The 24437-nt window shown below is 41.1% G+C and overlaps 1 protein-coding gene and 4 non-coding genes across 5 annotated transcripts; all 5 read left to right on the top strand.

Moving 5' to 3' along the window:
* On the top strand, positions 1-24106 carry LOC102091817 (WD repeat-containing protein 43). The gene is made up of 18 exons (XM_065058733.1): positions 1-307; positions 5033-5167; positions 6491-6612; positions 11579-11699; positions 12802-12941; positions 13431-13533; positions 13717-13781; positions 14087-14258; positions 14739-14825; positions 16662-16793; positions 17261-17398; positions 18253-18339; positions 19708-19739; positions 20601-20664; positions 21563-21676; positions 22129-22198; positions 22818-22873; positions 22951-24106. Exons 1-18 carry the CDS (start codon positions 77-79, stop codon positions 23074-23076), a joined length of 1995 nt encoding a protein of 664 aa, XP_064914805.1. The 5' UTR covers positions 1-76; the 3' UTR covers positions 23077-24106.
* LOC135579268 (small nucleolar RNA SNORD53/SNORD92) lies at positions 7052-7128 on the top strand. The gene has a single exon (XR_010471990.1). It is a non-coding gene; the product is annotated as a small nucleolar RNA SNORD53/SNORD92 (small nucleolar RNA).
* Positions 11844-11926, top strand: LOC135579270 (small nucleolar RNA SNORD53/SNORD92). The gene has a single exon (XR_010471992.1). It is a non-coding gene; the product is annotated as a small nucleolar RNA SNORD53/SNORD92 (small nucleolar RNA).
* On the top strand, positions 13049-13132 carry LOC135579269 (small nucleolar RNA SNORD53/SNORD92). Its single transcript, XR_010471991.1, has one exon. It is a non-coding gene; the product is annotated as a small nucleolar RNA SNORD53/SNORD92 (small nucleolar RNA).
* LOC135579267 (small nucleolar RNA SNORD53/SNORD92) lies at positions 15622-15700 on the top strand. The gene has a single exon (XR_010471989.1). It is a non-coding gene; the product is annotated as a small nucleolar RNA SNORD53/SNORD92 (small nucleolar RNA).
* Positions 24107-24437: the final 331 nt, after the last annotated feature.

Below are 24437 nucleotides of genomic sequence, written 5' to 3'. Positions count from 1 at the left end.
GCGCGCGGCGCAGGCGCGCGGGGCGAGCACGCGGCGGGTGCGTGCGCCGGCGCAGAGAGGCCGGTCAGGGAGCGCCATGGCGGCGGCAGCGTGTGGCGGGGAGGCGGTGGCGGCGGCGCGGGCCCTCTGCGCGTTCTCCCCCCGCGACCGCCGCTTGTTCGCCATCTCCAACCCGGATGGGCGGCTGCGGGTGTGGGAGACGGCGGGCAGCCGCCTGCAGCACGAGTACGTGCCTTCCGCCCACCTCAGCGCTGCCTGTACGTGCTTGGCCTGGGCCCCGCCGGGGGGACGCCCGCCCCCCAGCAAGGTACGGGCGGGGTGTGGAGGGAGAGCGGGGCATCGGGGAAGGGGGAGTGTAAGGGCGGGTTAGGGGACGGCGGTTGCCCGTGTGGGTTCGACGCGTGGCCGTGGGCCGCTCGGCTTCACCCCGCCCTCCCGGCGCCATGTGGCGGGGTCGGCGTGGCCGGGGAGCGGAGATGCCGTGTCCCGGTGCCGGGACGGGATGAGGGTCCCATGGGGAGGACCGCAGCTCCGCAGGGTTCAGGCACGGCTCCCCCGCACGACGCCTGTCCACGTGTGACGTCCAGCGGGGTGGGGGGAATCTGCTCTTCGCAAGGCAAATTTCGCCTCTTGGCTGGGGAAGTGGCATTGGAGGCTTTATTATTTTTTTCTTAAAGAAAGGGACTATCAACAGAAGCACTGACTGAGTAAAATCATTATCTTTCATATAACCTGCATGGAAGAAGCCTTCCTTGAAGGAACAAGGTATGGTACCCCACGGCACGTCTCACCTTGATCTGAAAGGTGATGCTACAGAGCAGGTTGGCTGCTGTGCGTCTGCTTATCTTACAGTTCACAGCCCAGGCAGCGTCTCTCCACTCTTCCTTACCCTTGGAGGTATTTCACAGAATCACAGAACGTTAGGATTTGGAAAGGATCTCAAAAGTTCATCTAGTTCAATCCTGCTGCCAGAGCAGGAACACCTGGAAGAGGTTGCACAGGAAGGCATCCAGATGGGTTTTGATTTCCATGCAGGCTGCTATGCTGTCTGTGGTGTGTCTTCCCAGGCTCAAGAATCCTGCAAGAAGGTATTCAGTAACTTTATTCAGAGCACACATCAGAGGGCTCCCATGTTCTCCATCCTGAATTTATTTTATTTAACGTAACCTCAGGTGAACACTGAACTTGAAAATACCTGGAGTTTACACAGTAAGGTACCTTTGCATCCTCTTTATGTTAAAGTAATGCTACTTCATCTTTAGCTAGAACATACCATTTCCTGAGGAAAAAATGTATTCTTTGGATAAAGTATGTGAAACCCACCTCCTTTAGCATAAGAAGTTGGGAGGGCTTTTAAAAATGCATTTTGGTATATCAACAATTTTGTTTATTTGAAATACTGTAAGAGGTATTTAAAAATGCTTAATATAGAGATTGCTAATCCAAAGGAAGACAGTATTGTCTCATTTTCCTCATTTGAGCAGCTTAGTCCCTGAACTTTGAAAACTCCCAGAAGGTTTGAAGAATATGGCAGAAAGGGTTAGTTTTAGATTGGTCTTAACCTGTTCATTTGTCATGTGACTTTGAAGCAAAAAGGATGCATGCATTAATTGCAGGGCTGTGATGGTGGTTCTTCACTCTTAAACTGAAAATGGCATGTGAAAATGGGGTTAATATATCCTGTGTGAAATAAAACTTTAACATAGTGCACTGCTGTGGTGCCATAAGTCAAGAACAGGAGACTTCTGAGTGCCTTTAGTAACCCTTTTCTAGAGACCCACCCTAAAGGCCACAGATGCTCCACTTTAACCTGGTTTAGAGTTGTATGAAAAACAGACTTAATCAGACAGCGTTTGGCTACATCACAATGTTTTCTAATTATTCTAGTAGTTTGAATGCTGTCTGCGGCTTGAACGTTGGTACATTTTCAAGTGGAGCTGGAAAACACACCGTTTCTTGGAAGAGTTATGCCATAAACTTCTGTAATTCATTGATCTCTCCATCGACCGGAGAGCTAAAGCTGTTCTGCCCAATAGATTTTATTGAATGTGGTTTTTCTGGCATTATTTAGTCTTCCCCCCACCCGTCTTTTTTTTTTTAGTCCTGGAGAGTTGACGTCTCTCTAGGTAGTACTAGTATGTTGTGTTCAGGTAGTGCTAGTATGTGGTGTCCAGGAGTATAACTGTGCCAGTAGATATTTGTAGTTGATGTTGGGCCAAGTTACACCTAATGTTTTGGACTGCTGCCATGTTAATTGAAGTCCATGTGTTACAGGGGAATATTAGAAATTAAGTTTTGAACTGTAGGCGCTGGAATTGCTAATGCCGAGGTGACTTACTGGGATGTTCCCTGCACACGTGCTTTCGTAGTGTCAGCACTTCCTGCTTGCAGTGTTCACCATCTCCTGCTCCATGAAGTGCTGCCTTGTGCCCAAGTATGTGGACCACTGACTTTCAAAATACCTTCTCCTACTTTCTTTGTAATAAGTTGCAACTGCTCTGTCATCTGCAACTCTCAAGACTCTCGAGGCTTCCCCCCCTTTTTGGTATTTTAAGTGCTTTACTTCACACATGAGCAGCAGGGGTCGGATTTCTATCATGTTTTTTTTTTTTTTAAAGAAAAAAAACACAACAAAAAACAGTCTCAGTGACTGACCTACTCAAGTAAGAACATTATGGAAAAATATATACACAGTCCCATTTAAAATAACTTCTTTTAATCATCTATTCTCATTAAAACACTGTGTTTTTTCAGTCAAAGTTGAAGGATTTCTAAATAAGCTAGAGCTTCCATGAATCTGAGAAAAAAAAAATCAAAAGTAAGCTGTTACTTGGTATACTTCAGCTCCCCTCTCCTATCCATGAAAATGAGATGCTCTAACATTTAAGACCCTGATCCACAGGTGAATCCCACATGGATCTCTACTGCAACTGGCAGTCTATGTACTAACCTAATGCAGGGCAGTGAAGTGTGATTTTTTTTTTTTTTTTTAATTTTATTTTTTTTAGTTCTTGGGGTGTTTTTTCAAATAATTTCCAACATTAGTAGGTGTCTGGATTTTCCACTGGCATTTCTTTCGTGCAAAAATTTCTGACAAAATACCCCAATAATAATTCTGATAAAGGGCGGTCAGTAAAGAAATACATTTGAAAAAGTAATTGGAGAAACTTTCACTGCCTCTAGCTTTCTTCTTGACACTGGAAATAACTGTGGACTTAAGTGGAAATTTTGTTACACCTTTGGGTTCTTCCAAGAGAAACTGGCCATAACAAACTGAAGTGGAGGGTGCAAATTTTAGTTAAAAGATTTATGCAAGGGAAGAGAATAAAATCTGTTCTTAATTGTGATTTTGCTTTGCAGTCTTGGGAGTGCGAGACGTAATTAGTAAGACTACGTAAAGAGATCGAAAAGTACCAGAAAACACATAAACTGTACTTAAATCTCCACTGGATGTGGCCCTTGTCTTTCCATGTCAGACAGCAGTTTCAAGATAGCTTAGTTGGCATTGCTGCCAAAAATTTAACTAGTTGAGTCTTTTCTCATGTATTGTCTTAAAACCTGTTTGATTTATTTGGTGGTGCTTTGTGACTTTTATGGTTTCTCAGCACCTATGTTTTCATAATATTTTATAAACACTTTTTTTTAACCAAGAAAGGTGAAGCCTAAACAAATGCTTGCAAAAAGCAATGTAATCTCTTTTCTCAAGAGCCTGCTTTTGGTATAAAAGTATCTTTGTGACATTTTGGTATTTATTAGCCTAAACTAAAACACTTTCCCTTGCAGAAGATGTTGTCTGTGTCAAATATAGAGGAAAAGAAAGTCCGACTTCAAAGAGCCAAAGTATTGATCCCCTACTGTTAAACTTCTAAAATTTAGTTGTGGTGAAAACTCCAAAATCCTGATTGTCAGTGTATCTCTGCACCTGAGTAAAAATTATTTACGTTTTCTGTGTGATGTCTGTTGTATGACACATTAGCTACACCACATGGAGCTTGCACAGAGCTGACTGCTCACATTTGATCAGTCTCATTTGTCTTCTTCTGGCTGCTCATCAGTGCAAATGTATCTGTTGTGTAGAGGAAGTGTTAGCTTTTGTATAATTTAATTTCTTTTTCTGAATTGGAGAGAATGCTTTGCTGTGACATAACAAATGTAAGGAGACTTACCCAAGTCCAATTTAAAAACTAATCAGTAGCATGAGGGATGTTTTTTCTTATATTCAGAAGTCCTTTGACTTTTTTTTAAATCTCTGTGTCTGTGATTAATTATGTGGGATTTACTCATTGAGAATAAATGAAGTGGCCTCTTCTGCCTTCTTTTTAGTTTCAGATGCTCAAGAGCCCGTTTTATTCCTTCTTCCCTTCACAGTGATGTGCAGTGTTTCACCCATTTTTGATTAAGAGAGATGAAGTGAAATCCCTCCTTGACGTGGTTTATAGCACTTACAAAGCAAGACAGCCATGGCTGAAGAACTGCCTGATGGAAGGAGGAACTCTGATACTGTTGATAGGACTTGGGCAGAGCACCTTGCTTTGAGTCCTGGTTGCTTCCCTCTGTAGAGTAGGGTAGAACTTTCTTTTTAAGAGGCATTAAGAGTGCTTAGTATTTGCAAGACTACCGAATAGCTTTTGAGAAAAAATAAACTGATCATTCTCAAGCGTTTCCATTTTGTGGATGAAATCTTCAGATTGTGTTAAGCTTTACCTCTGCCTCTGGGACACAAACTCTGTGAAAAGCTTAAGTGTGTCTTTTTGCCTCCTGTATGTGGTAGCTAGGCCAGCAAAATGGCCTCCACCAGATGTTTCCAAGTGACTCATAGCAACTTCGTTACCTTGTGCATGGAGGTACAAGATGAGTCTCTAGGTTGCTGCGTGCTTCAGTGTCTTCATTTTGTTTCTTAGCAGAGTTTGTGCTGTCTGACTGGGTCTCAGACGTACAGAAGGTTTTTTTTTTTTTTCCCTTGTGCTTTAATACTGAGATTAGCTGGTCAGACTAGTTAATATCATGTTGTCTCTGTTTTCTGATTTTCCAGGATGGCCCCCAGAGGAAAAAACGGAAGTCTGAAGTTGCAGAAGTGGACAAGCAGTTAGATATCCTGGCTATTGGTACAGCAGTTGGTAGCATTTTGTTGTACAGCACAGTAAAAGGAGAATTACAGAGCAAACTAGTAAGTAATACACTCTTCATCACATGCTACCAAATACTGATGGTTTCAGTCAGTTTAGGATGTTCTTTCTGCTGCTCAAAAATGGAATAATTTAACCTAATTATTTAGATTTTTTTTTTTTTTTCTCAATAGCTTTGTATATGAATAGAGGTGCAGTAATTCAGGTGCTTCAGAATCTTCAAGTGGTCCTTCTTCTGTTGTTGGCAGTATGTACGTGTTGAGAAATCTTGGTGTTGAAGTTAATGCAGTATCTTAACATTATGCATGGATTTGTTATTTTGCATTAAATGTAACAGTAAAGATGAAATGCCTAACTGTAGAATTAAGTTCTCTGTGGCAGTGTGGTAGCCTCAGTTCCTGCAGGGTGTTGTGGGAGAGGAGGACAGGATCGAAGTACTCATTGACTCTTGGGAAGGTGTTGTGGTGCTGGACTCATCTGTAAACTTGCCTCCCGTGTGGAAGCTTTTGAGCTCTCTCAGCACATCATCTTTCTTGAATGAGATATGCTGATTTTTGTTTTGCCTTTCTCATTGATAACTTCCCTGTTACTCCTGAGTACCTTGTTTTCAGTCTTAAATTACATAGTAAGTGAATTCAATCTATATGAATGACTTTGTGCAATACTTTGACATACTTGGGCATACTTTTGCTTCTAAACTGTTAGTTGTATGTAGAGCGATAAATATACATGAATTTAGAGAAAGCAATGACTTCTTAAAATCATATGTGCAAGTGACACTAGCTAACGAATATCACCTCTGTTTTATGGAAAAGCTGTCATTATGCCTGAAAACTATGAACAAAATAAAGGAGTTTTGGGTTGAAATGTATAGTTTCAGTTGCTTTGAAAACACTTGCTGCTCTTCTATAGGAGCAGGATAGCAGATATTATTTGGTGAGTGCTTGTTTTTTTTTATAGATAGGATAAATTAAAAGAATAGAATAAAAGCTGTCACTTTCACCTGTGTTTATTGAACAGAATGTCTTACTGTGATGTATTTTGTGTTGCTCAAAGCTGATTTGCTGTGATGCTTTTGGGAGTAGCCTGAGCTGGCTGGTGCTGATTCAACAGGGTTTTTTTGTTAACTCTGAAGTGCTAGAACAAGAATTAATTCAAATACTTATGTGTATGTATCAAAATACGAAGTGTCTTTAACTTCTGTAGCTGTATATATATATTGGTCTTTAAAACCACACTCTTCACCTTGCCAAATATTTAAATTTAGTTCTTGAAAGAGCAGCTCGTTCACATTGTTTGTGGGGAAGACTCAGTAGTCAAGACTTCCTCATTTATTAATGAGTTGACCATTTTACCTTTTGTAGGACGGTGGTCATGACAATAGAGTAAACTGTGTGAGATGGCATCAGGACAACTGCTGCTTGTATAGCTGTTCAGAGGACAAACACATTGTGGAATGGAACACACAGACCTGCAAAGTAAAGTGGTAAGTGATGCTGTTTTTTGGTCAGATTCGTTTGTACTTGCTTTTGTGTATTTTCTCCTTCACAGGTTTCAGTGAAGCCCTGTTGGAGGTGCTGCATTCTGCTTTCCAGGCTTCATGCCCACTGTACAAAATTGTCTGTTGGCTGTTATTTTTCTAAGATTTGACTTTTTTTTTTTTTTTTTTTTTTTATGAATAAAAGAGTAATTCATAGGCGGGTTTCTTCCTCTGTGTATTGGAAAGACTAGATGAAACAAGTAACTGCTGAGAGGGATGTTGGTCCCTCCATACTAACTGTAGTGGGTCGTGGGCTTCCAGTCACCTTTGTGATGCCAAAAAATGTAAATTCTAAAAAATATTCTTGGAAATATGGGGGAACAGATATTGAAAAACCTTATACCAGTTAAACAGGTTGCATGCACCTGACTTTGCTCAAAGGGCCTTGCTGTGATGATAACCCACTTGGTTTCGCTCACTACTGATTGCAGTGAGGACAGTTCCACTTGGCTGTCTGAGCAGGCTGCTACTCTTGAAAATACTGTTGAACAAAATAGAGCTAAGTGCAGAGCAGTGAGATGTCTGGTGTAGGCATTTGATTTCTTTTGTAATAAAGTCAAACCTTTTAAACTTTAAAGAAGAAACTAAGATTTCTATTCATGATCCTGGTTATCTTCCATAAAAGCCTAGTGTTTGACAGCACCTTGACCCTTCTCTAATGCTGTTTTATTTTTCGTAATGTTCCCACTGTGGTGTTATTCTTATAGCAGCTCTATCAGTTTTGTTAAAGATGTTGTGGGCACTGCAGACAGCCCATCATCAATAGCAGCTCTGATTTCCCTAGAAAAGAGATGCATCCTTAGGTTGTATTGAGACCCAGATGATGACTGTAAAGTCTCTCCCTAGCCATCTTTTCTTAGGATTGAACACACCCAGTTTCCTCACCTTTTCCTTTTACTTGACATGCTTTAGCCCCTGAGCTGCCTTTGTGGTTCTCCACTGGATCTACTCCACTATGTGAGTGACTTTCTTTTACTGCCCCAATCTGGACATAATGCTCAGATTCAGCTTCAGAAGTGTTGCACAGGGGAGAGCAATCACTTTACTGCTGACTACGCTGTAGCTAATGCAGTTCAGTATGCGCTTAACCTCGTTGCCACAAGGACTACCTGCTTACTCATGTTACACTTGACTATGAGGACCACAAGCTCCTTTTCTGCAAGGATGCTTTCTAGCCATTTGTCCCCAGCCTGTGCTGGGATTTTTCCATCCCAGGTGCAGGACTTAACATTTTCTTGGAGCTTTGAGATTCTGGCTGCCTGTTTCTCCAGCCTGTTGAGATGCCTCTGAGTAGCAGCCCTGTCCTCCAGCGTATCAACTGCTCTCCCTAATTTGGTATTGAATGCAAACTTGTTTTGTATGCATTCTCTCCTGTTTTGAGGTCATTAATGAAGACTTGGGGATACTGAGGATATTAAATAGTATTGGGATGTCCTTAGTGTGTGGCACCAGTAACTGTCTACCAGCTGGACTTCAAACCACTGATTGCAACTCAATGATCCAGCTAGATCTTATCCCTGCTTAGAGTCCATCTGTTCAGTCTGTGTATTTCCACTTGTACCTGCAAGGATACTATGTGAGTTACAGAATCATAGAATGTCCCAAGTTGGAAGGGACCCACAAGGATCAGTGAGTCCAACTCCTGTCCCTGCGTATGACAACCCCACAGTTCACACCATGTGTCTGAGGGTGTTGTCCAGTCTCTTCTTGAACACTGTCAGGCTTGGGGCCGTGACACCTCTCTGAGGAGCCTGTTCCAGTGCTCCAGCACCCTCTGGGTGAAGAATCTTTTCCTGATGTCCAACCTAAACCTCCACGACACATCTTCCTGCCATTCCCTCGGGTTCTGTCATTGGTCACCAGAGAGAAGATGTCAGTGCCTGCCCCTCATTCTCCCCTTGTGAGGAAGCTGTAGCTGCCATGAGGTCTTTCCTCAGTCTCCTCCAGGCTCAACAAACCAAGTGACTTTAGCTGCTCCTTATACAGCTTCCCATCCAAACCCTTCACCAACTTTGTGGCCCTCTTCTGGACACTCTCTAGTAGCTTTATATGTTTTTATCCTGTGTCAACCAGAACTGCACACAGAGCTCCAGGTGAGGCCGCACCAGTGCAGAGCAGAGCGGGACAATTGCCTCCCTGCCTGGCTGGCAATGCTGTGCTGGATGCACCCAGGACACAGTTGCCCTCTTGGCTGCCCAGGACACTGTTGAGTCATGTTCAACTTGCCGTTGACCAGAACCCCCAGATTCTTCTCTGTGGAGCTGCTTTCCAGCATCTTGTTCCCCAGTCTGTATGTACAGCCAGGGTTGCCGTGTCACAGGTGCAAAATCCAGCGCTTGCCCTTGTAGAGCTTCATGGTGATTGCCCGGTTCTCCACTTTGTTCTGATCCCTCTGCAGGGCCTCTCTGCCCTCAAGAGTGTTGACAGCTTGTCCCAATTTTGTGCTATTGGCGAACTTAATTAGTATTCCCTCAAGTCCTGAGTCCAAGTTATTTATAAAGACATTGAAGAGCGCTGACCCTAAGGTGGATCGCTGCAGAACTCCACTAGTGACCGGTCACCAGCCCGACGTAACCCCATTTACTAGAACCCTTTGAGCCTGGCTCATCAGCCAATTGTTCACCCACTGCACTGTGTGTTTATCCAGCTGTGTGCTGGAGATCTTGTCCAGGAGGATATTGTGAGAGACAGTATCAAAGACTGTGCTGAAATCCAAAAATATCACATTGACAGGCTTCCCTTAGTCAACTAGGTGGGTAACCATGTCCTAGAACGAAATTAAGTATGCTAAGCAGGACTTTCCTCTCATGAACCCGTGCTGCCTGGAACCAGTGACTGTGTTGTTGTTCAGATATTTTTCAATAACTCCCAGAACAGTCTTCATGATTTTGTCAGGAACAGAAGTGAGGCTGACAGGCCTGTTGTTGCCAGGGTCATCCCTGTTGCCCTTCTTGTAGATTGGGACAGTGTTTGCCAGCTTCCAGTCAACTGCTACCCATGGACATCTGATTCCCTGTTTGCATTCCATAGTGTGTATGTTCACATACAAGTACTTGAGATGGGTCCCAGTCATGCTGCTTTCTCAGGAAATGTGAGAATTTTTCCTGTCCTGCTTCATCTTGGGTGTTCCCCTCTGCCCCTGTCCTGTACCACTGCTTTTTTGGTGGCTGTGGTTATAAAAGGTAATTAGAGGCATTCTATTCTTTAAAGATGGAAACAAAAAATAATTCCCGGAGCATATACATTAAAAGTACACCAGCAATATAATATTGTGCTCTTTACCTGAAATTTTTCTCTGGTGGTATTATGAGTCACACCTGAGGTAAATGAAATTGGGAAGAGTAGAAAACAATTATCTACAATTTTACCTAAATTCCTGAGACTAGAAGGAAAAAACTATCCAAAATAATTGCTCATGCCCAGTGTACATGCGAGATTGCCTGCATTCTTCAACAGTTGTCAGGACCTGGAAATGAATCTTTGCGTATCCCACAGAATTCAGGATGGTTGCTCCTGGGTTAGGGAACTGGTATTCAGCTTCTTTTGGTTTACAGGCTTCTAGACACTTTCCTATAGAGGTATGAATTGCTAGATGGGGAACTGAAACCGTGGGGCTTTAGGCTTGACTTTCTTAATTACTGTAGAAGTAGTGTGTGGAACCAACTCAGGAGGTCTGTGCAGCCCACATTGAAACCGCTGGCTGGCTGGAGGGACACGCTGTTGGGGAAGAGTTTCTGAAGAGGCAAGACGTAGTCTAAAACATTCCAGATTACTTCTTGGTTTTCTGGTTGTAGCTTTTTCATTTCTTAAATACTCTGAATAATAAGAAGCATTCTGTACAGTTATTTGTTTCATGGTACCCTGTTTAAAAACTCTTTCCTGTAAAATTATCCGAAGTAAAAACTAATGGATTTTTGCCGTGTTTCAGATTCTGCAGTCTAGTTTAGACTAGTCTTTTTGGTACACTTAATGTTACTTTCTTGGGTTCACATTATTAAATGGTTTGAAATTCTTAGTCCTGACCTCTTTGGAAGAGAATACAAAATCTTGTTATACCCTCTGTAAGGTGTAATGTTTGTGAAGTTTGTAGGCAGTAAAACTTTGAGGTTCTATGATATCTAATCAAAAGTGATACAGCAAATTAGCTCTGTTTTGGAAGACAGGAGTGGTGCTGCTTGGGTGTGTGAAAGTTATTTCAAGTATTTCTAGGGAAGCTGTTTACAGTCAGAATGTAATGAGTTGCAGGGTACTTCCTAACTGTAAAGGATTTGTGTTAATGTTTTCCTTGCAGTTTTGTTCTGAGAGAAGTGACTAGTGCTTAGACTCCTTCAAATCAGATGCAGGGTTTTCATGACAGCATCTTTCCTTTTTTTGGTTTTAATAAGTAGTGCTTTGAACCATAGACTTTTAAGGCAAAGTTTATTATTGTCAGTATCGTTGACAGATTTGGGAGGAGGGCCAGGAACCGAATGGGCGTTGAAACTCTGAATTTTAGTGTTAAGAATGCCTTTCTGAATGGGTTGGTGTAAGCTTTTTGCATTATGGGGCAAAGAGAAGTCTTGTGATGGTATGTCTCCTCTTACCCTATTTTGAGTAGCAGAGAACTTTGAGAGAGGAATTCAGAGCACAGTAGGCAAATATTAAGAAAAAAAAAGTCAACAGTTGTTCAGTATTAAATAGCTTTACATTTTTGAGTTGTTATATTTTTGTGTAAATTAATTTGAAGGAGAGAAGCAGAAGCAGAATAGCTTTGACCTCATCTTTAACTACTTGATTTTTTTTCTTGTAATAATTTTGGCCTTAAATTTTCTAGCATGGTTGATGTGCATCTTGAGATTATGCTAATAAATATATTTTTTTCTATTTCTCCATCTTTCTCCCTTTGTCCAAAAACCCTCCATCCAAATTCTAGCAAGTGGAAAGGTGACAATAGCAGTGTCACCTCTCTATGCATCAGTCCAGATGGGAAAATGCTGCTGTCAGCTGGTAGAACTATAAAACTGTGGGACCTGGAGACCAAAGAAGTCTACAGAGTAAGTAATTTTGTTAAACTAAATGCAAAAAAATATATTCTTCTTGACGGGTGACATTACGTATGTACTGTTTCCTGATAGAACATCAGAAGATTTCACTGGGTGTGAGGAGACACTTGGCAGTTTTGGGGTTGCTGGAAGCTGCTGCTGTGATGATACTTCAAGTGTGGTTTCAACTTGCTGAGAATTGAATGAGGACGTTAAATTCCTTGGCTGTGTCTGAGCACGCTACCAGCACCCTTTCGCAAGCCTGTGGTGGGAGGATGGATGCTGTGTGTTTCACAGGGTCCCTCTCTGATACCCTTCTCGCAGGAGAACTCCGTTTGTCACAGAGTTAATTACTACTGGCATGGGTTTGTGTGTGAGCTCCCTGACTTTTAACAAGTCCCTCCTTGAAGCCTTCAGGTTTCTTAGCTAAACTTCACGTAACTAGTGGTATTATCAGTTTTGCTGTTGAAACAGTTAGAAGGCATAGGAGTGAACTCCTTGTTGTTTCCTGAACATGGCTCAGACAGGAGCAAATTACTGTGTTTTAGCTTTTCCATGCATGCAGCCATGTTCTCTTGCCCACTAGCAGGTGGGACACAGCAAGCCTCTGGATCTCCCGGTACTTGCTGTCGGGTAAGTGAGCACACGTGCTGTTACTGTGGACTTGCTGGCATGTGGCAACTACCATGTATGTCCACATTCTGTGGTGACCAAAACCACTATTTACAAAACTAGATTGAAGAACTGATTTTTACAGCCTAAGTGTGTCAGCAGAGCTGTGTGTTCATCTTATAGTTGAGAACAAAACTGTGAATCTACTTTGCTTGTATAAGTTGAAGTGTAAAATTACATGGAAGAGAAAAAACATGTGCTTTCTGACAGTGACAGCAGTACCGGTGAATGTGATATCTTTTGCATGGAAGTAGTCCCAGTGAATTTGCCTTGATTCCCCCATTTAACTTCTAAAATTCTTATAAATATCTTGAGGGTCAGAAGAAATTTCCTTGAAATGCAAGGAAGCTGATCACTAGTAAAAAACTCACTGAAATGTACTTGTTTACTTAGTAACACTTGAATCTTTCCTAACGTTGAATGCTGCTTCTTTTTCTCTTAGCATTTCACAGGCCATGCTACATCAGTGTCATCACTAATGTTTACCACAGTGAAACCTATGAATGAAAACAAGCCTTTTGATGGAATTACAGGTCTTTATTTCTTGTCTGGAGCTATACATGACCGATTACTGAGTGTATGGTATGTAAGCTTTTCATAATTTGTAACTTCGATTATGGTCAATATGGAGGATAGACTCAATAAGTATGTTCTGAACTCTGATTAAACAGAAGGAGCACTCTGGAAAAATGCAGTGATGATCTCTGAAGTGGTGGTTTCAACTCACTGATTGTTGAATGAAGACCTGAATTTCCTTGGCTGTATCTGAGCATGCTTCCAGTTGCCATTTGAGTTGCTAGTGTATGCTATGAACATACTGTGTAATAGGGTTCTTTGTACTTGCTATGAGGTTTATGCAGAGTTTTCTTGCTAAATTTCACTTTGGAGTTAATTTGCACTTGGAATTTAGAACACTTATTAATCTGAAAGCTGAAATTACAGCATGAGTATTTTTGAGTGGGGTAGATACTGCCACAGTTGCTGGTAATTTATAGGCGTTATAGTGCTTTTTAGGTGCAGAGGGTGCTGTTTGTGCTATGGTAAATAATGTGTACTGTTTGTGTCTTCCAGGCAGATCAGATCAGATAGGAAAGAAAAGAACGCTGTGATGTCTTTCACAGTAACAGATGAGCCAACTTTTATTGACCTGACTGTATCAGAAGTCAAAGAAGAGGTAGGAGCAATAGTTTGTAAACAACTATGTTCAACAATTTTTAATTGTCACATCAATCTCTGTAATAAATTTAGTTACTGCAAAAAGTTGGATCATAGCCATGCAACTGTCTCTTGATGTCCTGTACTTATGGGAGCCTTGTCCTTTGATCTAATTAAGACCTTTTACTGTGCTTTCTTTCAGCCTGTGAAGTTAGCAGTTGTGTGCAGAGATGGGCAGTTGCATTTATTTGAACATATCTTAAATGGGTAAGTTAGTATTTGTCTTGAGGGTGTCTTTGGGAAAGGTCTGGGATTACTGTCAGGTAGAATTAGTCTAGTCGTGCTGCGGCCTTTAAGCTCTTGTATCTGTTCACAAACCAGATTCTAGCTTCGGTGTTCTGTTGATTAGCCAAGATTTTGTGTGTGTGCCTCATCTTAGTCATCTGTGGAAGGTATAAACTGGCTGAGTTTGCTGAGGACCTGCTAAGGAAAGGTGCTTAGATGTACAGGGTACTGAAGTGTTTAAGCTAAACCTCTTGGAATTTTTTTCATTCCTTTTTTTTTTTTTTCAGTTATTGCAAAAAACCCTTAACGTCAAACTGTACTATCCAGATAGCAACGCCTGGAAGTGACGAGGACTCCACACCAACGCCAGTCCCTATTCTAGCAGCTGCATTTTGCACAGACAAACAGTCTCTGCTGCTTGTATATGGAAACACCTTACAGCCCATCATAGAGAAAGTGGTATGTAAAACTTACTGGAGACGTTTTGCATTTTGTTATATGGACTGTATACTGCTCTTGGAGGGGATTTTTTTTTTATTTTATTTTTTTTTTACTTTTTTAAAATTTTGTAACAAAAAAATACTTATTCCTTTCCCAATTTCTGGGAGCTATGGCTGTTGCCCCTGAGCTGTTTTGAAAAGCCATTTGTATTCTTCCATTCTTTCAGTTAAAATGCAGGTTGACGTTACTGCCTCCTTTTCTCACCATTTCAGCTGTTACTGAGACCATTGAAACTATTTTTAATACTGTTTCAGTTTACCTATGTGAGCTTCTTGGGATAGCATAGAGATCTGGCAACAAAAAGCAGATCCACAAAGCAGCTGCTGTTCTGGAGCGAAGAAAAGTTAATTCTACTTTTTACCTCTGGAATTTGCTCTCATCTTTCAGTAGCATAATGAATCACAAATATATTAACTGGTTTTGTTCCTGTCCTTCTAGTCTTTGAACACTACTGAATCCCACATATGCTTGATAAGGGACGTCAAGAAAGTGTTGTCGCTTAAAACAGATGTTGCTCTCACAAAGGTGAGCTTTGTGTGAAATGCGATTCTCTTGCTCCTTGTTTTACTTTGGAAATGGTAGAATTCACTGCTTTCTTTTGAAATGAGGTTGGGTTTCTGGACAGACCTGCTCAGAGCTGCAGTGGTAGTTACAGATGGCCGTAGCACCGAGGCAGGTGTGGGTGAAGTGTGCTTCGTGGCTGCCGTGTGTCCTGATACGCTCTCGCACACAGTTAACCCTCCTGTAGCTCATAGCAAGTCCTGTTCTCAGCAGGTCTGCTTGGTACACAGGACTGGCTGATGGTTTATTTTCTGCTTGAGATTAGTCCTTCCCCTCGAGTCCAACAGTTTGTACAGCCTCTTTGACCCTGAAGATTTGGGGTGAAGTCGGGGTGGCTTAGTTTGAGAGTGTAAATAAAATGTCACGGAGCCTTAAATGGCATGTCCTTTTGGCTCTTTCTCGAGGTGGCCTTCGTGTGTTCCTCTCACGTGGATATGGCACTTGAGAATGTGAGCTTGACCCTCAGATGGCAACAGTGTCCACAAAGGCCACTTGCCACCATTTTCTCTCGTGCAGGATCCCCTGAGGGTTTAGAGACAGTCTGCGAAGTTCTTATTCAGTGTGCATATTCAAGGCCTTGAAGATTTGAAATGCTTGCAGTATCAGTGAAGTGAGCAGACAGCGCGGTTTTTCTAACCCTCAAGTTACCTATCGGATCTGGTGCTCCATCAGCCAGGTGGGGTTTTTTGCTGAGTCCTCTGTCCTGGAGCTGGTGGGTAGCAGAGCTGAAATGCAGTGAGAGCTGTAGGAACGCCCTGGCATGCGGTGATGATACCCAACTTGGTTTCGCTTTTAGCTGAATTCCAGTGAAGACGCATTTCTCTTGGCTGTCTGAGCATGCCATGTGGGGTGAATGTCAGTGATAATGTGGTGAGCAAAGGGTATTTTAAGACCATTGCTGTTCTATGGCAAAATTCTTGAGTCACAAAATACAATTATTTTACTTTTACGGGCAGCATATGGAAGTTGTGTTGCTTACTGTAGTAGATTATACTTCTGTTACTTTAGTGGGCACCCATCAGGACTCTCACAAGTACAGAAGTTTGGGCAGATGCTTCCAAAAAGAGCCTGCTCAAAAGCACTGTGGTTAAAGAAGTGTTCTGGAAGTAGCAGGTAGCATTCTTGATAATCTGGAACTGGCATACTCCCTTACGTCCTCTGTGGATCTGGGGAGCGCTTGGTTTTAAATATATTGTCTTTAAAATTCAATCTCCTTTGTATCCATTGAAGATGGATATGCCATACCTTGTTTGGTATAACCTAAGGTTGCTCTGTCATCGTGATCATATTCTAATTCAGACTACAGAGCTCTGCATCTGGGCAATCCCTAGAAGAAAACTGGTGGGATTGAAGTGAATAGTAACTACTTTTACTGCTAGATTGTGCTGCTGGTTTTGATCAGTTCTTACCTTCCAATGGAAGCTGAATTAATCTGCATGTGGTTTATGGGCCTGACTATTAGTACATGTGGTGTCTGTTGCTAGCAAACATCCAGTTATTTGTAGCTAGATACAAACATTTAGTTCAGTGAGTGTTACGGAACAAACTTGTAAGAAAAATGATTCACAGGTGAATCCAAAGAGGCCGTTTCTTTAGTTAATTATGAAAACTAGCTGAGTTTTCCTTGAGGTTATTAATTGCTTTTAAAAATTTAGGATTCTTCTAAAATATATGTCTAGAAAATGGTTGTGGCATGCTGGTTTTACCATGTACATGAGAGTCCCCAAATCAGTATTTTAAATTGGAAGAGGGCTCAAGATACTAGCAATTCTTACCAGTGTGGTTATCCCTGTCTACTAGGTTAAGACGCCTGTTGTGAACTCGGACACCAAAGTTCTAGTGCCTGGCATTCCAGGACATAGTACAGCTGTCAAAGCTCCATCCTCTGGAAAGGAAAAAAAGAAAAACAAGAGGAAACCGGGAGAGTCACAGGTAAAGTGCTTCCTCTTTTCAGCACAGCAATAACGGAGAAACGAGTACCATAAATCATGGTTGAACTTCTTTAGGTGAACTTGAACTTGCTTTGTTTGGTGTGGAAGCAAAGTTAATGATATCATCATTTTGTATGAAAGAGACTTCCCTCTGCTCAAAACCTTTTCCCTGTTGAAGCCCTGTGTGCCTTGCCCTGCCCGTGGCTCTGCCATGTTCCTACAGAACTTTGTCACACACTTGTGTCTGTCTCTCTGTGCTGAAGGTGTATTACTGCTTTTCAGTCAAAACTTCATCCTCCCTTTTTTTCGTCAGCCTATTCTCTGTCAGTACATTGAAAAGAATATGCAAAGGTTTGTGCTATTTTCCAGCAGAATCAGAGGAAATGCTGTGGGTTAGGTACTTAGCTTTCAGCTGATGTTCCTGAGAAACTGCACTGAAACAGCACTGCCCTTGTTTACCATCTCCAGGAGAGCATCGAGGAGCGCCTAGAGGCATTGGATATTGATGTGAGCAAAGTGAAAACTCCAGGTGGCCTTCCTCAAACAGATAGCTTTGCGGTACTGCTGGTTCAGGGCTTGGAAAGCAACGATGCAGAAATCTTAAATGTAAGTGGTAAAAGATCGTTGTATACTGTTGAATCTGTTCACTGGGACTTGTGAGGAGCCTTCCTGAAAGCTGGGTAGGCTGAACAGTTGAGAACCTGTTATTTCTTCCAGCTGCTTTTTGCTGATTTGCCGCTCAAGGCAGTGGTATTATGAATTATAATAGCGGTATTACCTTTTTTTGTTGTTGTTATCTGCCTTGCTTTCTGAGTCAGTCCATGAACTTTGAGCTACTGTTTATGATAAATTTGTTACGTCACAGTTCAGATGATTTACAAGCAATGTTACTCACGCAGACATCTCTCTAGTTTGAGCTGGAGCATGATCTGTGCTTAGTCTCCTGAGTGTGCGGTTTCCAAGTAGGTACTGTTTGAAAAATCTGTTGATGACAACAGTTTCACTTGGAAAGCTTGCTGTTGCACTTGGACAAAGAGGAAATTATAGTCTGGGGCAGGGAAGTGAATTCTTAAGAATCTGAAGCTGAACAGAAATTGTTTGATGCAGATGCTGGTGATGGGTGTTTACAGAAGTCAAGCACGGAATATAGCGAGGGAAATTTTAATGTGCCTGTGATGTTTTGTTTCTAATATGGGGTGGGTGGGCTAGAGGCAATGCTGGATTGTTTTAGGTGGGTTTAGATGTTTAGATCAAGTTAATTGTTAATTGTTAATTGTAGCTGACTAGAAAAATGGAACTCCTTTGCGTAGTAAATCTTCTTTTACTTGTTGTCCTCATCTTGGGATACGAAGGTGGTGGAATAGGGAAAGAGATTTAAAGCCAGGAATTTTTGATGGTGCTCATTGCTCATATAGATTAAAACTGAATGATTCTCTGATCATATTTTTCCATTTTAACAGAGAGTACTTAACACAAGGAAAGAACACGTAATAAAGAACACAGTAGCCAGAATGCCTATACATGCTGTCATTCCACTGCTGCATGAGGTAGGAGAGACTACGTTTCTTGTACTGTCATACAAACCACATTTGGTTTGTGTTCTATTTGGGGAAAGTCCAGGATATGTGTTTCTATTTTTATCAATGAAATCGGTTTGGTAGTTTTACAGGACAGAAACTGTTCTTAATTTATCTCTATACGATCTTATCTTCTCTGACTGAAGCTTGACCAAAGGACAAAGTGCCACTGTCAATGCTAGGATGAGCATTAGATCAGGTAGTAGTATCTTAAATGATTATGTGGGAAAAAGAAGTAGTTAAGCTACACCTTGTTTAGTCTGTGGCAAAAAATTACCATTGCCTTGTCTTTTAAACTATTAAAATGGATGATAATTTAAAATATGGAACTAGCAGTACTGTCCAGAGCATGTTGCATGAGCATAAATATGGTACTCACGTGAGAGAAAGAAAAATAAAATATGTACTTAAAGCAGTGAGTTTAGATAGCACTTGAAAACTGAGAGGCAATTTCTGTCCTCTTTTGTTTGGTGTATTTAAGCTTTTCAACATCACTCAGTTACAATTTTAAAAGGGATTTGGCTTCTGAAGTGCTTATTCCGTGGTATTAAATAAAATATGTGTTTGGACAGAAATATTTTAATGATTAGCCTTATCTAGACACTACTTTGTTTAAACTAAACATTGATGAGTTGCTCTTGTTATGCTAATGGCATTCTATAAGATAACTGTTAGATTTCTCTTGTATTTTAATGTGTTTGCCACCAGTAAGATTTCACTTTTATTTGTGGTACTGATCTTAACTGAATCATGCAGATGGCCTGGTTCTGAGTGCTTAGACTTCATTGAAGCATATGTTGTGACACCTTGTTAGACTTATGTTAATGAGGTGCAGCCTTTCTTCCCTAGAACCCTTGTCAGAGGATCTAAGTGCAAGTGTACATTATCTCAGTGGATGGACAGATCTTCATTTAACTGTCCTCTCCAGAGGCTGATTTGTTCTGTGAAACAGCCTTTGCCTGATAGTACCTTCACTTGTTTCCCCAACTTGTCCATCTTGTAACAGCTGCTCTACTGAGCAGATACACAGAGACATAAACGAAGGGATTTCCTTCTATGTATTCCTGCCAGCTTTAAGCTTCTCTGAATATATTGCCTGTTAAGAGTCCCAGTTTTATTGTAATAATGAAAATCAGCTTCTGCAAGTTATCAGCCTATGTATAGGGTGTAGAGCCAGCAATGTCATGTTCTGGAGCCTGGCGGTGGTTAATCCTAGCCAGCTTCAAATGCCTGGAGATCTTTCTGTCGCAATATTAGGACGGTCAAATGGATGTAACGTTGTGGTTTCAAACTCATTATGTGTTTGTCACTTACTGCTGACTATTTTTGTCCTTTCAGCTTACGAAGAGATTGCAGGGCAACCCATACAGGTGAGAGACAACTCAACTACAGTTTAATTCACCTGAGACTTTTCTAGTGTGTGTGTTCTGGTCCCTCCCTCCATCTATGTGATTCATTTCCATAGTAACTGTAATTAAACTGCAGCATCATGAGGTAAAAATCTCACCTGATGGTGGGTGCAAGAGGAACTTTTATTAAGGCAGCGCTTTGCTAGGATGGCTGAAGTGAAATTAGAAAGGGAAAAGGATACCTGAAGTGAGCATATAACCCTGAGAAAGTATCTGAAAACCCAGAATATTGACATTGCAGACCTGATCAATATGTAAAATAAAGTAGCTTCTTTGGTTTAATTATCAAATATATTTAGACATGGCTTGCTGTTGTGTTTAATCAGTAACAAAACCAGGTCATCTTCCCTGCCCACCCCATCTTGTTATATTGTTATAAGGATAGCTTTGATGTTCTTAATTGTGTTGAGGTGTTAGTTGTGGGCTTTTTGTGTGTGTTTTGTTTTGGTTTTGTGTGTGTGTTTTGTTTGTTTTTTGGTTTTGTTTTGTTTTTTAATAAATTAAAATTCCCTCATTATAGGTAGAGAAAAAAGTAGCATGCTTTGGTCTTTTATTCATTGAAACCTCCCATAAAAGACATCAGGAACAGAGACCCCTGAATATGTCTAGTTTTAATCACTCACTTAAATGTCTGTTCTTTTCCTAACAAATAACTTCTATAAGTATCCCATCTGGATAGTGAAATTGTTATATTTCCATCTGCAATTGTGTTCTTATCTAATGAAAGAGGAGCACTTTCCATAGAACTATTTAGCATCTAGAATTTGAAATGGATGTTTCTCAGCCAACATCTCTTTGATATAATTTATTTTTCTTTTCTAGTGCCTCACTAATGGTTCGATGGCTGAAATCTGTTTTTACTCAACATGCATCCTACCTTTCCACAGTAAGTATTTTGCATTAATGCTAATGCATGTAACTAAAACTAGATTTAAATATTTAAATATATGTGTGTTCTTCCTTCAGGAATCTGTCTTCTGCTCTCCTCATATGGCATTGCCCAAATCAATGTACAGAAGGCTATACTTCTGCCACTTTTGCCAAATTGCTGCACATTGGTTATAAATTGTTTGTCTTAGTCATTCGTGACATAATTATAGTCATCCTGAAGTCAAACCAAGATAAGTTATGTCATACCTGTGAGAGTTAGGGAACAAAATTACTGTCAAAGAGTAATCTAGCCTGCGTTGCTAAATCTTGTAGATCTAAATTTGCCTTGTTGTTGTAATGTTCATCTCGAGGCCGTCTTGGGCATGACTAGATTTATAGGGCAGAAGTGTGCCAAGTTGGCAGGGTAGTAAGTAATGTTGTAGCTTCTGTCCAGCCTTGCTTGACAAGTGATAGATAAAGCACACTTGCTTGGTTAAGACAAAGGCATTTTGTCACTGTTGATCCTTTCTCCCATTTTTTATAGGATTGCTGTGCATCACAACTTGCACACTTTACTGAGGCTGCATTTGTACGTTGGTGTATATTTGGTTTCCATTTACACAGCTTTCCGAATAGTGCTTCAGTACCTGCTTTACAGCAGTGGCTGTGGAAGGGAAAAGTAGTATAAGAATTGCCATGTTTTGAAAGTAGTTGTGTTTCTAAACATGGCTAAATGTTAACTGATCAGGCTGCAAGTGGTTTCTGTGAACCCGCAGCTCTCCCTTCTGTCTGCAATAATGTGAGCAAGGATTGCTTGCCCCAAATGTACAAAAGTAGTTTAAAATTTAAAAATCAGACATTTCTGATGTGTTGATTAGCAGCTTCATTTTTCTTTGTCCTTCTCTTCTCCCAAGTTGCCAGACCTTATTCCTCAGCTGGGAATGCTATACCAGTTAATGGAGAGCAGAGTAAAAACTTTGCAAAAGCTTTCCCGTCTTCACGGAAGACTCTACATTCTTGTCACCCAGGTGAGTCCCAACTGAATAACATGGGATGTGTAGAAGTATTGTTTGCAGACTTGACCTCCTGTTGTGATTACACCTGATGGGACCTGTCATCGGGAACTTAACAGAGCCGCTGTACAGCTATGCTGGTAATGCTCAAAGCAGTACGCTTCATTGACTGTCTAGTCAGTCTCTGCCCACCGAAAGTGTTTAGTATCTTTTCCTGCCGAATGCATCCACTAATCCATGAGAGTTTTAAAGGGGAATAAATAGGAGGTACTGGGGCACTTCAGAGCAGATACCTCTAAAATTTCACTTTGTCCTTCATACTTGTTTGGCTGTTAAACTAACACTACAAATGAATTAATCTGTGTTAAACTCGATGCAGACTTCCATTTGAATTGTTATGAGTTTTGTTGACCTTAAAGGCTGGAACGTATGGTTGCATCTAAGGCTAATCTGCAAATTCCATTCAGGTTGCAGCATCAGAAAAAGCTCAGGATGTAGCTGACGTTAATCAGACTGCAAAGTTGGTGTATGAGGATGGTAAGTGTTGTATGCCATGTGTAGCTTAGCTCCTGAATTCACGTGAGGGCTGGTAATTGATGGCCGTTCATCATGTTCATGTGCTTATCTGTTAGTGTACGGTCTGCAAGTAGAGAGCTTTTGTGGCAAGTCCATAGCGGGAAAATCAGTGGTTAAAGATGCAGGCGTCTTGTAGTTGGTTGTTCCTTCCTTCCCCTCCTTCTCTTTCCTTCCCTCCCATTCCTGCTTCACAATTTAAGGAATCAGTTAATGGGAAGTTCAGTATACTGCTTAACTGGCAACCCCAAATTTCTAGTGTTAGCTGCCCTTCAGCTAAGGTAGATACAGTCAAGACACTTTCCTATTTGGATCAGCAGGATGCCGGGGTAGTGGATGTCAGTGTGTGTGCATGTACACTTACAATTTGGCCTTTATTTCTACTGCAACTTCATACTGCATAATCGTAATGGAAGTGGCTTGTTCCTATTTAATGTTGATCAACCTAATCATCAGGTAGAATTAGTTTTGGAATGGAAATAGCATGGTTTGGAGATTTAGCAGCATGTGGAGTTGGGCTTTGTTTGCACAATGACATTTTAGAGTTTGTTTTTCTGACTGAGGAATTGTTTTCTCTTTGCAGAATCCTCAGAGGAGGAAGGCTCAGATGATGAGATGATTGCAGATAGAGACTCTGATGTAAGTGGAGTTGGATCAGATCTTCTCCCATTTGTGATTGTCAAAGGTTCAAACATTCCTGTTTATTTTTTCTTCAGGAAAACTGGGATGAAGATGAAGAAAAAGAGGAGCAATCTGATGAACAGGACATGGACATGACTGTTGAAAAGGAAATCAACGGTGATTCTGATTTGGAACCAGAAAATGAAAGTGAAGAAGAATAACAGCACAAAAGAGTAATTTTAACCGTTTAAACAAGTGGGCCACCAACCTCTCTAATTCTGGATCATCTTGCAGAAAGGTGCCATATTTGCATACAGGGAGTGCAGACTGGTGCACAGCCTGTGTGCAGAGGCACATGTGGGGCACTGTGCATTTCCGAATCCAGAATGTTTAACCATGGCAGCCTTCTCTCGCCCTATTTCCCTGCGCTTACTTATAGAAACATTTCTTCCACCTCATGGTCAGATTATGCTTGTCATGTGGACATGCATTTGTATCTCAAGTGAAATAAATCTGCCACCGCTGTTTGTGTGGTAAACTTGGTTCAGCTTTACATTGAATTTGTTCCAAATATTCAAAGATCAAAGTCAACTGGTCTATACCTTCTTTCCATGCTTCAGTTAGCAATAGCAAGTGGGCATCCTGCTGCGTTTTTAAAAAAAAAAAATGAAAAGGAAAAAAAAAGATATTTTTGTAATATTTAAATTCTCTACTGGAATTCTTTTATTTCCCCCCATCCTCCATTGGTTTAGTTACGCCTTGGCACTATCTAAGTGCCAACCTGACTTAAAATGGCTTTTTCTTTTTTTAAAAATTTGAACTCATGACTTTTATATGTACGAATCGGTGACTTTTCTTGTGCTTCAAAAGGACATTAGAACTATCACTGTCCTAATTTTCTTTTCATGGAGGCTGTATATAATTTCAGTGCTAACCCAGAGAATAGACTGTGTTCAACTGGGTGGGGAAAGTAACACAGGAAAATGAGAAGGTGAACGCTTGTGAATACGTAGCGCACAGCTATACCTTTATTACAGATTTTTAATCTCTCAGTGGCAGAACAAGGACAGCTCTTTGCTCAGCTAATGGAAGCTGAAGTGGTGCAAACACATTTTTAAGAGCAAAACAAGGTAAAGGTTTGAGCCATTCACCACTATAATGTACAATAATATATTTGTCTATAAATGGAGCTGTTGCAACTAAATACCACCCTCTTTGTAAAGTGAATAAATATACATCTCCTTTACCAAATACCTGTCCTGTGGTGTTTGTTGAGAGAGACCTCAGGTAGCTGAGGGTGGTGGTGAAGGATGAAATGCTCTTTGTAGAAAGAAGGAAGAAGACAACCTAAAAGGTTACAGTGTTCTGCAAAGCATCTATTACTGGTTTCTTAGCTCCATATGTTTCAGTTCTATCTGCTGTTTTGTCCACTGCTTGGGGATTGCATGGGGGTTGCAGCATTGCCTGGAGGTGTAGGGGATTGTGATGGACAAGGCTGGAAGAGACATTTTCTGTCTTCGGAGAGCTGGACGTCTAAGGGCAGCAGTTGGAGGCTTCCAGTCATTGGAGGGTTTTAACTGAC

This window comes from Columba livia, chromosome 3 (genome assembly GCF_036013475.1).
Source record: "Columba livia isolate bColLiv1 breed racing homer chromosome 3, bColLiv1.pat.W.v2, whole genome shotgun sequence".
Taxonomy (NCBI): Eukaryota; Metazoa; Chordata; class Aves; order Columbiformes; family Columbidae; genus Columba; species Columba livia.
Note: the sequence above shows the minus strand (reverse complement) of the source record. Positions and strands in the feature narration are given on the sequence as shown.